At 44.2% G+C, this 15,297-nt stretch overlaps 1 protein-coding gene across 4 annotated transcripts; it reads left to right on the top strand.

Moving 5' to 3' along the window:
• On the top strand, positions 113-15,294 carry TRIM59 (tripartite motif containing 59). Of its 4 annotated transcripts, XM_021393962.1 has the most exons (3): positions 113-1,411; positions 4,502-4,570; positions 12,084-15,292. In XM_021393962.1, exon 3 carries the CDS (start codon positions 12,087-12,089, stop codon positions 13,311-13,313), a length of 1,227 nt encoding a protein of 408 aa, XP_021249637.1. In that variant the 5' UTR covers positions 113-1,411; positions 4,502-4,570; positions 12,084-12,086; the 3' UTR covers positions 13,314-15,292. The 4 variants fall into 4 exon arrangements, with proteins under 4 accessions (XP_021249637.1, XP_021249636.1, XP_021249635.1 ...); XM_021393961.1 differs by lacking the exon at positions 4,502-4,570; XM_021393960.1 differs by lacking the exons at positions 113-1,411; positions 4,502-4,570 and adding an exon at positions 7,367-7,480 and having other exon boundaries at positions 12,084-15,294.

Raw genomic sequence — 15,297 nt, 5'->3', positions numbered from 1 at the left:
CCAGTATTGGTGAGAAGGGGCCGCAGATCAGTGCCGTGTTACCCTTGCAGCTCCTCGATCATCTGACTTGACGTGCTCAGTGTCAGCACAGTGTGTTATGTGGGCTTGGAGCAGTTGTTTGTGGTATAAATTACTACTTTACCCAATTATGTGTTCACTAACGTAAGAGTGTTTCCACATAAAATCAAACCACCTCTTAGAGGGAGTAGGGTAGTTAGCTTGATGTGTGTGTTTCTTTGAAGAAGGTGATGTGCTGTAAGTGAAGTTACTCGTTTTACTCACGTCACACAAAAAAATCTATGACTGATGCACTGCAGCAGAGTGCTGCGTTGTTTTGGAGGTAAGAGGAGAATGGGTGTGAGTAGCAATGTGTGTTTGAAACAGGAAGAAAACAGCCCTGTGGCGAGGTCCTGCAGCACTCCTGCTGCCTCCTCTTGGTATTACATGCTTGCATAGAACCTCCTTAACCTAGTGCTCTTCTACCCTCAGCCTATACTTTTTTTATGCAGAATTGTCACGGTGTTTTATTTAAAAAAACAAAGGCAGGATGTTCTCTTCACCTGCTTCTCAGCAGATCCCATCCCTACTCTGTTAGTGCACCAAAGTACTGGAAGCTGAGATAGCCCAGCATCCACTGGGGGGCAGCAGTCGGAGTTCTTCGGAGCCGGGGCTGGAGTGAACTTGTTTGGCTAATACCTCTTTTTTTTCCTCCCTCGAAAATCTTCAGTTTAAGGTAATTATGTTTCTGGGGCAAGGGGCTTTGCGTGGGAGGTGTGGGATACAAATGAGAAACCTGAAGGTTTACTTCTGGAAGACTGGTCAGGAGGTAAAAGCAGGATGTCAGGCGTGCTTCTCAAGCTGTTCTGCTGCGGGATGCTGCTATGTGATATTCAGATTGTCATCGTGCAGTTGGTAACTTCTTAATCTCTGGTCAGCTCTAATAAGAATAACCAAAAGTGCAGAAGTGAGGCTGTACGTGAACTTGCTTTGTCGGTGTTTTGAAGTCCAAAACTAGCTGTTAAGCTGTATTTAGTATAGTGGAGCACTGATAAACAAATAGAAGGTCAACAGTTAATTTCTAGTGTAAGCTATTCCAGGCAGGATTTAAATGCCGAGGAGCAGCGATGTAAGACAAATAGCTGCCCTGGGGTCTTAGGGCTGGAGTCAGCTGACTTAACCAGGAGGAATAGCTCTGTGGAGCGGAGAATATTAGGCTTCGTCTGGTCAAAGAGCTCAAAAGAAGTTGACCCTATTTCTTTCTCTCCCGTTCCTGGATGTGGAATAGCCCCTGATTGTGCGAAGCCTTTCAGCCTAGGAGAGCTGCTTGCTGGATGCATGAAGCTTGAATGGGGAATACCTTCCATGTTTTCTTCGTGCAGCTGTGTCATCCGATGGATCACGAGCACTGTCGGTAAGTTGTCCGTTTCTGCTGTTTTAGCAATGGAATGAATTGGTTTTGCTATTTAGAAAAAAATAGTAACTTTTAAGTGGCGCATTAAACCACCAAGCAATTTACAAGGATTTCAGACAAAATTAAATTGCAGCTAAGGTAACTGAGTTCTAAGCAAGAGAACCTGATCTCTTCAGTGAGGAATCGTCTTTCACACAATCTCAAAACCCTCATGGAATAAAAAAAACTCCGGATGTGCAAAGAAGAAAGGGGAATGGCATTTTTGGACTGAAAGTGAGGAAATCTGCGTGTATTTGTTAACAACTCCTATCGTATAGTTTATTGCTTAAATTACTGAATTGCTTCTGCTGTTTTAAATTTAAGAATGTCTTCATGTTAATACTCGTAGACTTTGCCACTTTTAACTATAAATGTTTCCTCAGCTCTGCATGTCACCAAATTACTGGCAGGAGTGCTGGTCACGAGGCTGGAAGCAATTACAGAAGTCATGCATCTGGATCAAATAGACTTTATGAAAGGGAACTTAGTAGCAGAAAATGTGTCAAGTTTACAAACTCTTGGTAATAGCAAGTTCTAGCCACTGCCAGAGCGCAGCTCAGAAGGCACACGGTTTATTGAAAGAGTTAACGTTGCTTTAGTACCTACAGAAGAGCGACTGGAAACTTAATTTCCATAAAGAAATTCCATTATTACTTGTAAATCCCTTCAAATGGGGTTGCTGTGTTTACTCTGCTGCTTTGGTGTGCTCCAGAGCTGAAAAGAACTCTATGTACAACAGTGTTAATAGCTTGAAGGAAGTACCTTTGATAGACTTCTAAGTGTCTATAAAATAGCACTGAGATGACAGATTCGGGAAGCTCTGAATGCAGTCTATCTGTAAATATGTTACAGAAGTTGTGCAATTTGAGGAAAAGCGTGTGCTTGTAGTCAGACTTAGTGCTGGCAGCACTAGATAGCAGGAGAAAGCACGTGTGTCATTCTTAGAATAGTGGTCTTTCAAATTAAACGTTGCAACATCTTGAGAATTTTTAGTTCTCTTAAGTACATAAGAATAAACTGGCTATTAAGCACTATACGTTGTTATTCTGATTATCAGCTGTTTTGTAAATTATTGTTAAAAGCTGCCTTGTTTGAGCTGCTTCTTTACTAACTTGTTCCTTGAGACTTCTGAGAGAGTAGTAGAAGGAATTTATATGTAATATATATATTATATATAGTGTATTATGTGATTTCTGTGCCCTGGCAACAAACTGATTCCAGGTTGAGTGTCCATGCCACTGGGACTCTTCCAGGCACTGTGGATTACTAGGAGGTCTTCGGTGCAGTTGCAGTGGATTTAGGTCCTGCGTAGGTCTCTGAGTAAAGCAGCAATACATTGCATCCATCACCACAAACACAGGAGTATTGAGGAGGTGGAGAAGTGTCTCTCGAGAAACACGGCATTCACAGCTTGATTGTATTGTGAACCTGAAGAAGGGTTTCCTCATCTGAAGCGCTGCGTTTTTTCCCAGCTGTATCACTTGTTCTTATCTTCATCTCTCACTGGCTGTTCTGCAGTTTCTTTGCGTTTTGCCACGTGGTAACTTCTAAACGTGCCTAAGCACAGAAATGCAGATTTTTTTAAAGAGGATTAACTGCTGAATTGTGTTCCAGGTAACTCTCTTTGTACTGAGACATAACTGATACCTGTGTTGCTGTGTCTGTTTTATGTGTGGACTTGTGGAGATGACCACTTTGCACTACCTATTCATCTTCAAAATTCTGTTACTATTGGAATGTTTCTGTGATCTAAATTGGATGGAAGATGACTTAGCAGGCTCTTCCTGCAGCAGCCCTGCTAGCACAGCCTGAAGGGAACTGTCTCCAGCTAGTTTTTCATAATGGCTCTGGCATTAGCACACTGCAGGCTGTCAGCTGTGCAGATAGAACAGTGACCCACTGTCTTGCTCATAACAATTTGTCAGATGCAGAATTCAGCTAAAAGGTACTGCTTGTTCCCAACATTTTAATTTGTGAAGATTTGCCTCTGTGATGTAGTTAATGTGATGCTAGCAACAGAACATCCAGATGGCTGAAACTTTTTCTACAAATCAGACTGAAGGGGAGAATGACTTTTTGGATTTAAAGATTTCTGTATCTGGCTTAAGTTTTTTTTTTTTTTCTTGCTCAAATAGTAAATAAAATCTTCAAGCTGACATTGCTGTAATACAGAGTGGATTACTGTCTTTGTCATCCGTCAGTGAATGAACACGTTCTGTATCCAGGTTCATCTCTGACTTTCTATGAAATGTGCTGCCAATATCTGTTCTCTGGGTTAGTCTTCAGGGGGGTTCTTAATGAGCCCACATGGCTGCTTGAGCATGATGGAAATGGATGAGGCCACCTGTGTGATGGGTGCCTGAGTTCTGCAGCTGCTCGGTGACTTGGAAGTGGAGGCAGGGGATAAGTCAAACAGGATCTGCAAGTGCATGGGGACGTAGCGCTCCTGTCTGGTACTGTCAGCAGGCATAATGAGCACAAACGGCAGGGATCTGTCCACCTGTAATTAAAGGGAAGATCATGATTTAAATAATGATTTTGGCAAAGCAAGCAATTTCTAAAACCCGATAATTTCAGCTAAGATGTATCTCATGTCAAGCCAGAAATCTCTTGGACCTGCATCCTCTGTGATGTATTCCTGGGAATGGTTTGGGCATGTGAGCAAACCAAATGAATGCTGTGAGCAACACTCCTGCGTTTGGACATATGGAATAGTTAAATGCATTATGTAAAGAAGCAACAAAGCTTGAGAAAGAAACATACCATGTTTGGACAATAAGAGAAAAAAAAAAGTATTTGCAAAACAAATATATAAAATACTCTCATCCTACCGTAACAATACCAGTATGCAAAATTTCCCTGGAAATAAAATCTGGGTAAAAGTTTTGTGCTGTTTTAATCTTTATTAGCTGTTTTAGTTCCACAAATCCAAGATAAACTTAAACTGAACTCATTATTTGAAGAGCCACATCTCATATTTTGGAATTTTTATAATTGTCTCATTTTAGAATTTGTGTTTTGACTTCCTTTTTCTTTCATCTCACTTTGCAGTTCTGTATCTCTTCTGGGAAGGGTGGCTTTTGGAAGATCACTTTTAAGCCGTTTAAGTCCTGTTGTCAAGTAAGGAATTACCTAGTGTTTCTCCCAACTTTTTCTTTAGGAAGGATTTGTTTTACAACATCTTCAGTGTCTCTCATGGTAAAGCAAGACTTTTACTGAAAAATTCTATTCATTTATACATGTATAAAGTTTACTGGATATATCTCTTACTGAATAGTGTCTGGATAGTTTAGTGGGCAGGCTTCATAAGAGAACATAGTTGCTACCTCCAGGAAGATAGGAGCTCTTGCCTTTTCCTTTATTAATTGGAAAATTCTGTCTTTCATGTTGTCTTTTCTGTTCCAGCGGAACAGTCCTCTTCCATTCTGGAGTCGATTTTCTCTTGTAGGACAGGGAGACTGTGATATCTAGGCTTATATTTACTTATTAGGGGGAGACACCTTCCTCTATTAGGAGATCATTTTCCTTGTGGATGAAGTGGATGCCTTCCTGTACTTGGGGTTCAGCTCCTTCTTGCTTGAAGAGCAGACCTTCCTCTACCTGAGGTTCAGTTCCTGCCTGGAGGAAGGTGACACATGCAGCCATGGATAGCCCAGTCTCAAAGCAGTGCATGTTGCTGCCTTGCTTGCCTGAGGGGAAGGGCACATGTTTGTCTGCTGCTGATGGGTGCAGGCAAGTTGAAGGGCCATGGAAGGTTTGACCTGTGCAAAGGCAGTGCAGCTCCAGCCAGTTGCACTGGCTGCTAGGGCACAAGCAATAATACAGAAGTAGAAGCTTAAGCCAAAGACTGAGGAGCAGGCTAAGGCCTGCTTGTCCTGTTCAGTTTGGAGGCTGTGCCTTGTCGATGCCCAGATGCTGCAGTTTGTGGCTGCTGCTGTGGCAGCCAACAGGGCAGCTAAGCTGTGCAGCAAGAGAGCAATCACTCTGCCCACCTTCGGCCCCAGAAGGTCCAGCAGCATGGCCCCACAGCTGTAGAGGTTGGCCAACAGGCAGCTGAAAGCTGTCAAGTTGAGGAGGATGAGTCTCACTGTGCCCACAAATGGTCAGACATGTGAGGAATCACTGTGATTAAGGACCCAGAAGCAGTTAGTTCTGCTGAGGGAATGTGCTGTGCCCTGAGAGGAACCCTCACTGTATGACCAGTGATGCTGCAAACCCCTGTATCAGGCCTACTCAGAGCAATTGAGTCCCGAGTGCTGGAGCTACCAGCTAATAGACTAAATCACATGTGACATTTATATTAAAAATCATCCAAATTGGATGAGCGTCACTAATATTTTCCCTTTCTTAGTGACAGAGGGGGGGGGGGGGAAGGATATGTTTTTAACCCTTCCTCGTTCACTGTCAGTATTGAACACAAAAATAAGGCAAACCTACTTTCTGTGGGGACTGTTGAAAGCCAGAGCAGGCAAAGGCACAACTGTACGGGAATTAGACATTGTAGTTGGACTCAGGTAGCAAAAATGATCACCAGCCAAGTGCATCATTGTAACAGACAAACACTGGAAACAAGGTGAGAACTTCAACATGTATATTTCTTTAAAAAGCCTTCCCTTTTAGCAAGTTGTGCTCGGATTACAGCCTCTTCGCTGTTACAAGTGGACAGAAGTGCTACAGTGATGGAAAGCCACTACTTCAGCTTGAAGTATTTATTGGCTTCACCTTAACTTGATAGCAAGCAAACAAAAAACCAACCCAAAATAAAACTGCTGGATATTCAAAATTGAAGTGGTGTAACTAACATCAAAAGAAGTACGAATTTAAGGCTAGTATTGTCATGGTGAATTCCCCTAGGAAGACCAATTAGAGTTAAATGTAGGGTTATGAACTCTGTGCCTATCAGCTAGACTGTGATGGTTAGTCCATTATAGCAGGATATTTGTATTATTCCAAACAATTCCAGATGTTTTCCAGATACTTTTATAAGGCCTGCTAAATATCAGCTTTAAGACAGATGTTTGGGTAACTTTTGAGTAATGGCATATTACGATTTACGTTACAACATGTAATGAATTTCTTCAAATGTGCTATAAAAGTAACATCAGGGACTAACCTTACGGTTTCGTTTGTGTAGTTCAAGGAATTGTAAATAAATGTAAAGTAATCTGGAGAAACCTACACAACACTGGGTGTTCTAACTGCTAAAATCTTGAGGTTTACCAGCAGAGCAGATGGCAGTAAAGCATCGTCAGCAGCAGCAATAATCCCAATCCTTTCACTTTCTGCTGTGATCTCTTTTTGCTCAGCAATTAGAAGATAAAGCTCTCTACCCACTGTTATTATTGCCCATTTTTAAAGCGTGGCGGCAGCGGTTTTGCTTCACTTCAAGGACCTTTACTGCCTTTAGTAGGCAAAGGTAGGTTGATAAGCTTAAACCCAGCATTTTGTAGTTCCTTTTTTGGGAGGTGGGTGGAAGGGGAGGTGGATTCCTTTGCTCAGGACTTGCCAAAGGGCGGTGCCTGGTCTCCTTGGTCAGGTATCAGCACACTCAGCTCTTCCTTTCCACCTTCAGGGTGAATCTGTTGTGTTTTATGAAGAAAAATCAGTTTGATAAAACGCTGATGGCAGAGATGCGTCCCAGAGATGCGTTCCTTGGCAGAGGGCTCCTAGCAGCCCGTTCTACCTGCAGGGAACGATTGAAAGCCACCCGTACGGTTTTTCACGTTCCCCTCAGTTCAGACACCAAGAAGTGCCGTCGCAGCCCTTCCCTCAGCCCGCGCCCTTCAGCGCCTGACTGCGGGGGGCAGCGCCGCGTGCGTGTGCCCACAGCGCGGGTCGGCTCGCTGCGCTGTAAACAACGAGGAGGAGAGTGCCGCGTGCGCCGTTAACGGCCGCCGCCCGGCGCGAGGCTCCGCCCGCTGACCGTTTACTTTCGAACGGCGCGGCCGTTGGCGCTGCGGCGCATGCGCGGCCGGGCGCGCTGAGGAGAGCGGCGGGGCCGTGAGGGGCGACTGGCTGCGGCGCGGCGAGGTGAGAGGGCGGGCGGCGGCGGGGGCTGCGTGAGGCGGTCACCGGGGCGCGGGGGGACGTGCGGTCCCTATCGCCTGCGGCTCTCGGCCCGGAGCGGAGCGAGAGGTGCAGGTGGGGCCGGGCCGCCCGCGGAGCCCGCACCGAACCCGCGGTGTCGTGGCCGGGCGGGCCGCGGGGTTCTGTCGCCGTGGGTATCGGCAGCGGGCAGGGCTCGGCCTCGCGCTGGGCACGGCTGTGCCGGCGGCAGCCCCGGGGCGGGACGGCCGGCAGTCCCCGCACAGCCCTGCCGTGTGCCCGTGGACGCAGGCGCCGTTCCGGTCGTTGGCCGTCAGCTCTCCCTCCGTGCGCTGGGTTACCTTGTTGTTTTTTATGTATGCGTTCACGTTGAAAACGCGCTCGTTTAGAAACTACTTCGCGTGTCGGTGTTTGGGACGCTTGGAGGACGGAGCTGCCAGCACGGTTACCCATGCTGAGCGCCCATTGCAGCCCGCTGCCGGGCGGCTCGTGGTGGGGCTGGGCAGACCCAGGCAGCAGCCGATGGCAGGAGCCTTCCTCCTCCTCCTCCTCTTTCTTCTCCTCCTTTCTTCTCCTCCAGCCCCGCTCAGTGCCGGGGTTCTGGCAGTACGCTGCTGTGCTCACCTCCCGTCGGTTTAAAGGGCTAAAAACGTGGGGTGATGACGCAGAACGGGAACCTGGCGCTGAACATTCCTGACCGAGCGTTGTTGCGACGCGGGTGTGGGATATTTGCGGCACGGAGTCATGCCCCAGCTTCACTGGGCTGGAAAGTTGAGAGTTGTGGCTGCTGGGTTTGGCTGCTGGTGCCTGGCGTGCTGTTACCTTCAGCAGAACTGAGAGCGGTGCAGGAGAGGCCATTCATCCCAGTGAATCAACGCTGGGGCTGTCGCTCAGCCTGTTTTATTTTCTGAGCGTAAATTCTGCCACGCTTTACTATGACAGTGACCTTTAAGTAGAAAAACACTGCCCACGTGTCATCTAATCTCTTATTTTTTCCGTAGCACAAACCTGGGCTTCTACACTAGTGATACAGGAGAACATTATGGACCTCTAATAGCACAAGACAGTATTTCTGGTGCTGGTTTAGCTCGGGTGCAGCAAGCTGCTGGCAGTCACATCGTCACGTTCTATGGCAGCACTGAGCTCCTGGGGTCTGACTGAAGCTGCTTTAGGTTCGCAGCTGCTACCTAGTGCCACGTTCACCTTTTGAGAGTTTATCAATCAGTTTGCTACAGCTGATTTTTGTGTGAAGTGGTTACTTATTTACCCGTACAGTTGTATTCCAGATATAGTAGTTAGCAGACGAGTGCTTGTACAATTAAGGAGACGAGCAGTGACCGGCTCTCTAGGTCAGGAATGCAGCGTTATCAGTGAATACGCTGCACTACTTTGTTCTGTTTAAATGAAAGCTTGCTTTTAGAGACAAATAAATTAGACCCTTGAAGTCTGTACAAAGAATGTCAAACTAATGAATTTTAAAACGTAGCCGTGGCAGGTATGCTATATTACGTGCTTTTATCTCCTCTACGGCATCGCTAATTACAAGAGGGTAAGCTGACAGCTGCTCAGTGGGCCTGCTGCTGCTGCGAGCTGTCTGAAAGCCAGCACGCTCCCGGCGTGGTTACGCTTGGAATTATGGAGTGTCTTCTAGCTTGTAATTTGCTTACACTGAGTGGCCCTCCTTTGATGAATGCATGTGTACGTGCACGCATTTGCTACCAAAGCTCTGGACAGGAAAACATTTCCCAACTTCCTCCTTTTTTTTTTTTTCTCCTGGGAAACTCTTTCTTGTTCCTTGCTGAACTGCTGCTAGGTCTGGATCTCCCTTCCTTGGCGTTTCCCATCTCTCTGGCAGCCGCCTCCCGCCTTCCTTCCACTGGTGCTCACTTGCAGGCTGCTTTCCCCGCTGTGAGTCTGGGCGTTTTGCTTGCTGGGATGCAGCCGTGCCTTCCTGGGCAGGGGGCTGTACAGGAGCTGAGTGCCCGGCTGGCCTGCCTGGGTGTGCTCCATAACGGTGCCAGGGAAGAGCAGTCCGTTTCCTCCCTCACTTCTATGAGAGCAAGCAAATACTTTGCAGTTAAAAGCATCTTTGAAGCTTATTTTTATTTTGCACTTCATGTAGATGTTTAACCTTTATAAAGAGCGTTTCCCTCTTGTAACAGTTCATTTGAAGGGAACTACAGCCCTAGACTTAGGAAGAAACGGTGGTTGCAAACATAAGAAGATTGTGGGGTTTGTAATTATATTAGCTCCATGTATATAGGAGAAAATAATGAGGATACTGCTAAGGACTTTTTTCCCAAGCATAACTGAAAACTTAAAATTCAGCAAAGTGGAAGTGACATTCCCAAAATTTACAATAACTTTATTAACGTACACACTTAAATGTATTTCCTATAGTAATTAACTCTCAAAAATAATTTATGTCATCAGTGAAGCAGATTTGTTGCTCAGCTTGGCTTCTTTATTGGCATGCTTTAGTTTCAGTGCCTGGAACATCGCTTACCAATGTGAGGTCATTAATGTGTAAACCTAGAGAACCTCGGAGTGCCACAGTGGCTCGATGGTAAAGCTGGAAAATAAAGGTCTGTGGCTCCCCGGTAGGCAGAGGAATACCTCGTGGCCCATGGTATCAGTACACAGTGCAACAGTGAGTAGTACATCTGGTGTTAAAATGCATATGTCTTGCATTTTAGTAATATAAATGACCGACAGTGCTTGATACCGCTGCCTTCAGCTGGGAGAACGCCACTGGTGTAGTTAGCTAGAAATGCTGGTGTTCTTCAGCAGTCCTGTTTTCAAGGGTACTTCTTAAAAGCGATGTCTCTTTCTATCAGATGCCTTTATCTATCAGGGCCTGTTAGGATAGTGGAGTTAAAAATAAGCTAGCCAGTATTTCAGGTTAATTAGCAGAAAAAATGACCTGAGGTAGGGTGGATAAAGCTAAATTATATTCAGAACAAATTTTGATTAAAGTTGACTTATTCAAGAAACAGCACATAAATACCCCTTTTGAATGACCACGATGTTTTGGGTAAGGATGGCCTTTAACCATTAGATTTCTGTGTTTGTGTTCAGTTTGCTTTTACGGGGCTGAAGCGGCGTGAGCAGCGAGCACTTTCACTTTTGTGTGTGCCGAGGTAGCGGGGCGAGAAGAGCCACGCTTCGTTCTGCTCAGCCCCAGCAGGTTCTCTGCTGGAGCTGATTTAACTCTCAGAGAACCAGAGCTCTTAGAGTCAGACTTGTGTCAGCTCAGCTCTCTGCCTTCTGCAGGAGCAGTGCTGCCTTGTTCATTGTATATCACTTAGTAGTGTCAGATCTAGTTCTTAATGGTTTGCACGATTCCAAATGTAAGGTTTTATTTTCAAAGAAGAGTATAAATAAAGATCCGCTTACTTTTGAATAGATTAATGTAAAATAAATTTTATTAATTTTGATGACAGTGAGAAATGCTGATATACTGTGATTGCTGCAAAAATCTGTTCCTGCATTAGAAAGAATAGGAAGGCGCTTCTGAGTAAAACATCCTCCCTGGAGCAGCTGCTAGCAAGCTGTCCCCAGGGCTGAGCCCAGCAGAGCCCGGCACACTCAGTGCTGCAGTGTTACCCAGCTGCACGCCCTGCTCTCGGGTTTGGGGCTGGACCGGTGCTGGGCAGCCTTTGTTAGCAGCACTCGGCCAACGTGTTCTCGCAGTGTAACTAAATCTGTCTACACGTTGGGCGAGAACTGATGTAAGGGACAGGAAAATGCCCCCCCGAAATAAAGTTAGCACTGCTTTTACCTTGTTCTGTTTTGTTTTGTGTTGGTTTGTTGTTGCTTTTTGTTTTACAAAAATAGGTGTGCATTAGCTATTCTGAAAGTAGTTGCTGTTTGTGACCTTACAGTGCAGTTCGCTAAGCTGGCAAAGAAAAACAAGGCAATGTTACAAAGGATGGAAAATAAATGTTAGTTTTTTCTTTTTGTGCTTAAAGTAACTCAGGAATAACGCCACAAGAAATTGTTATTAGTGATACTGTATTTAAGTGCCTTTGAGGTAGACTGTGTTTGCTGCAGAACCTAAGCACAACTATTACTTGATTAATACTCCAATGACTATTAATTTGACAAAGTAATATTTGAGAAAAGTTAGGAAAAGAAAATTAGCTTCTGTAAATATTGTTCTGTTCTTATGGGGAAAATGTTTCCTACAGTCAGAACATTGTCATTATTCTTAGGTTGTTTGGCAAGTAGTTCTTTTATCGCTCTTCTAGCATTTTCTATGGTAAAGAAGTATGTGTATGTATATATATATATACACATGTATATTAAAAACATAATCTCTTACAGTGTGTACATATGCAGTATATATTTATACTTCTGTCTTTTTAAGTCAGAAGCTGGAAATATGTGAGCAGTATCTAGTCACTTATGTGCAGATCGTAGTTTTCTTTTGTCTTTGAACCGCAGATCATTCTTCTGTCGTTTTTTCCCCTTAGCAATGAAAATGTCAATGTAGGTTGGGTTCCATTTCGTGTTGAGGCCTTTAGGTGAATAAGACAAATTTAAAAGATAGTGAAAAAAAATCAAATTTTTTCTTCTTCTTTGGCAGGACATGCATCAATTTGAGGAAGAATTAACGTGTTCCATTTGCTATAGCCTGTTTGAAGATCCACGCGTTCTCCCTTGTTCCCATACCTTCTGCAGGAGTTGTCTGGAGGGCGTTATTCAGCTGTCAAGCAACTTTTCCATTTGGAGACCCTTGAGAGTTCCTCTGAAGTGCCCGAACTGTCGGAGCGTTGTGGAGATTCCTGCCTCCGGCACCGAGTCGCTGCCCATCAACTTTGCTCTGAAGGCCATTATTGAGAAGTACCGCCAGGAGGATCGCGCTGACGTCGCCACCTGCAGCGAGCACTATAGGCAACCGCTGAACGTGTACTGCCTTTTGGATAAAAAACTAGTGTGTGGCCACTGCCTTACCATAGGAAAACACAACGGTCATCCCATAGATGACCTTCACAGTGCCTACCTAAAAGAGAAAGAGTCTTCTGGAAAAATCCTAGAGCAGTTGACTGATAAACACTGGTCGAATGTGTGCTTGCTTATTGAAAAGCTGAAGGAACAGAAATCCCAGTGCGAAAGCGTTGTTCAGGATGATAAAAAAGTAGTGGTACAGTACTTTAAGAAACTTAGTGAGACACTGGAACACAAAAAACAAGTCCTGCTGGCTGCACTGGATGAAATCAACAGACAAATTTTGGAAGAATATGAGCCTCACATTGAGAAGTTGAAAAAAATAAGGGAAGAACAACTTGAATTAATGTCACTGAATACGTCTATCCAGAAAGAAGAGTCTCCACTTGTTTTTCTTGAGAAGGTGGACAACGTGCATCAACGTATAAAAGCTCTGAAAGAGAAGGAGCTGCCAGATGTTAAACCTGTGGAGATTTACCCTAGGATTGGGCACCTACTGAAGGATGTGTGGTCTAAAACTGAGATCGGTCAGATCAACAAGATCCTGACTCCAAAAATAAAACTGATTCCAAAAAGGAAACTACACAGCAAGAGCAGCGAAAAAGAAAGAGGAAAATCTCAAGAACTTCTCCAGGCTGCAAACCCTCTCACAGTCACCCTTGTTTTTATAATAATAACAGCGATAGCTGTGCTTTCATTTCACAAACCAATAGCATCAGTTGTCATTGAATCTGTTCCCTCTTCTATTTCAGATTTCTTGTTCTTTATTTATCGAGATTTCTGCACCTGTTTGCAGAACACAGTGGATGTGGTGTGCCATAAAGTTAATTTACTGGCAGAGCTTTTAGTGGGAATTGTTCCTTTTTGACCATACCTGTGATGGGATTTCGTGTCAGAAACCCCACAATATCTTTACAGTTTCTATCTAAAAGCCGAGTTGTTAGAACTATGCTTTTTCTTTATTTTTCCATATCCTTAGTTTTCCTCCATAGATTTCCTCTCAGTTAACAGGTAGGCAAGTGAGAAGGTTTACAACAAAAAGATTTTTTCATCTGCTCACCCAGTAAGGGAGGTAAGTAGGTGTTTAAACTGGAAGCTATTCGCAAACGTCTGCGTAAGAAAGCTATGATCAGTTTACAAACCTCAATCTGGAAGAGAGCAATCTCCTGTTTGTAAAAACTTGCTGAACATCTCCTTTTTTAAAGAATGGTAACATAAAGTGAGATATTTTTTTAATAAGAGCACTGCATTGTTAGAGGTTTTAAGAAGCACTCGGCTGCTAACTGGCTGCTCCAGGGCGAGTCAGTCACTCGGCCTGGTGTACACAGAGCTCTTTGTGTTTCATTGATCTCTTTTGAAACACGTTTTAATTGATATGGCCGTAGCCTTGAAGCCATGTATTAATGGGCTTAGTTTTCATTCTGTATGTTCTTGGTTGCTAGCGACATGATCCTGTTTACAGAGCGGTATCTGTAGTAGCTGTGGTAAAATACTGCACACAGGTTTTAGTGCCAGCTATGCACAATCAGGTATTGACTCTAGCAGGGAACTTTCACCGCTCATAATGAACCTCGACTTTTTGCTGAAAGATTTAGTATGTAGTGAAAGTAGATACGTGCTGCAGTAAGTAGCAAAACTCCCTTCCAAATCAGTGGCATAAGGATTTCAAATGTTACCAGGAGCCCTTAAACAACTTGAAAGCGAGTGTAAATTTATTTCCAGCTTTTCAGCACGAGTGATGAAGACCTTTAACTTGACGTAGAAGAAAGCTCATAGCATTTTGTTCTGCAGTCAAACAATCGGTAACGTGCTGTACTTGTATTGATGAGGTACAAAACTGTACTCAGTAGAGGAACTGCCAGAGAAAGCAGTTGTTGACCTTCAGTTATTAACAGGTTGGTTACAGGCTGGAATAGCCGTTAGCTGTTGCAGTTAGAACAGGAGAACCCAGATAAGTGTACAGAAATGAATATATGTTTAATTTTGACTTAATACAAACAATAATATATTCTAGCATAGCAGCATTCCTTGGGTGCTTTATTATTTAAAAATACTCAAGTTGTTGAAATGGCGATGTAATTGGGAGGCCAGCCTTTCACAGCTTGATGTTTTAAGACCCTTGTGTTTAAAACCCAGACCTGCCTGCTGCTACCAGCAGGTGCTAGCGGGGGGTCCTGCAGAGCAGCAATTGCTGCCAGTGAGAGCTGGGAGCAGGATTCATCCTCACGTGTGGTGCTGATGCATTCCTTAAGCCGAAATAAAATCCTGAGCTTATTGGTATCCTCGTATTATGGTGTTGATAAAACATTAAGTCTAACCAAGTGGCGACTGTGCAGCACCCTTCTCTGCAGCTTGATGGTTCGCGTTGCTCGGATCTGACTGAAACGTATGAGCAAGCAGTGCTTCAGAGGAGCAGGCCTCTGCCCTGCTTGTGTGGGAGTGGTTTCTATGATTTGTACTTCTAGCATTAATAATGGCAAATCGCATTGATTCTTCCGGTTGGATTGTGAAATCACGTGTGGGCATAGCCTAGGGCTGGGTAAGTGCCCAGAAAACTGGAAGCTGTGTGTTTCTCTGAAGCCCTGCTCGATGGCTGTCATCTGGCACATTAAGTCTCACAGCCTGGTGCTAAGCTCTGTCCACTACCACACGAATCTGCTTTTTTGATCTCTCTGCTTTTTTATTTTCGTGACTTTTAAAAAATATATGGAAAGTTTATAATGCAGTTTTATTTTTCCAGATTACGTGAATTTATAAGATGTCTTTATCACTGATTGATAGAAACGTTTAGTACTTGTACTTATCAGTGTACTATATATTTTAATAAATTTGCATATTCTTACATTAGAGCT

This window comes from Numida meleagris, chromosome 4 (assembly GCF_002078875.1).
Source record: "Numida meleagris isolate 19003 breed g44 Domestic line chromosome 4, NumMel1.0, whole genome shotgun sequence".
Lineage (NCBI taxonomy): Eukaryota > Metazoa > Chordata > Aves > Galliformes > Numididae > Numida > Numida meleagris.
This window is presented reverse-complemented; position numbering and strand designations above follow the sequence as displayed.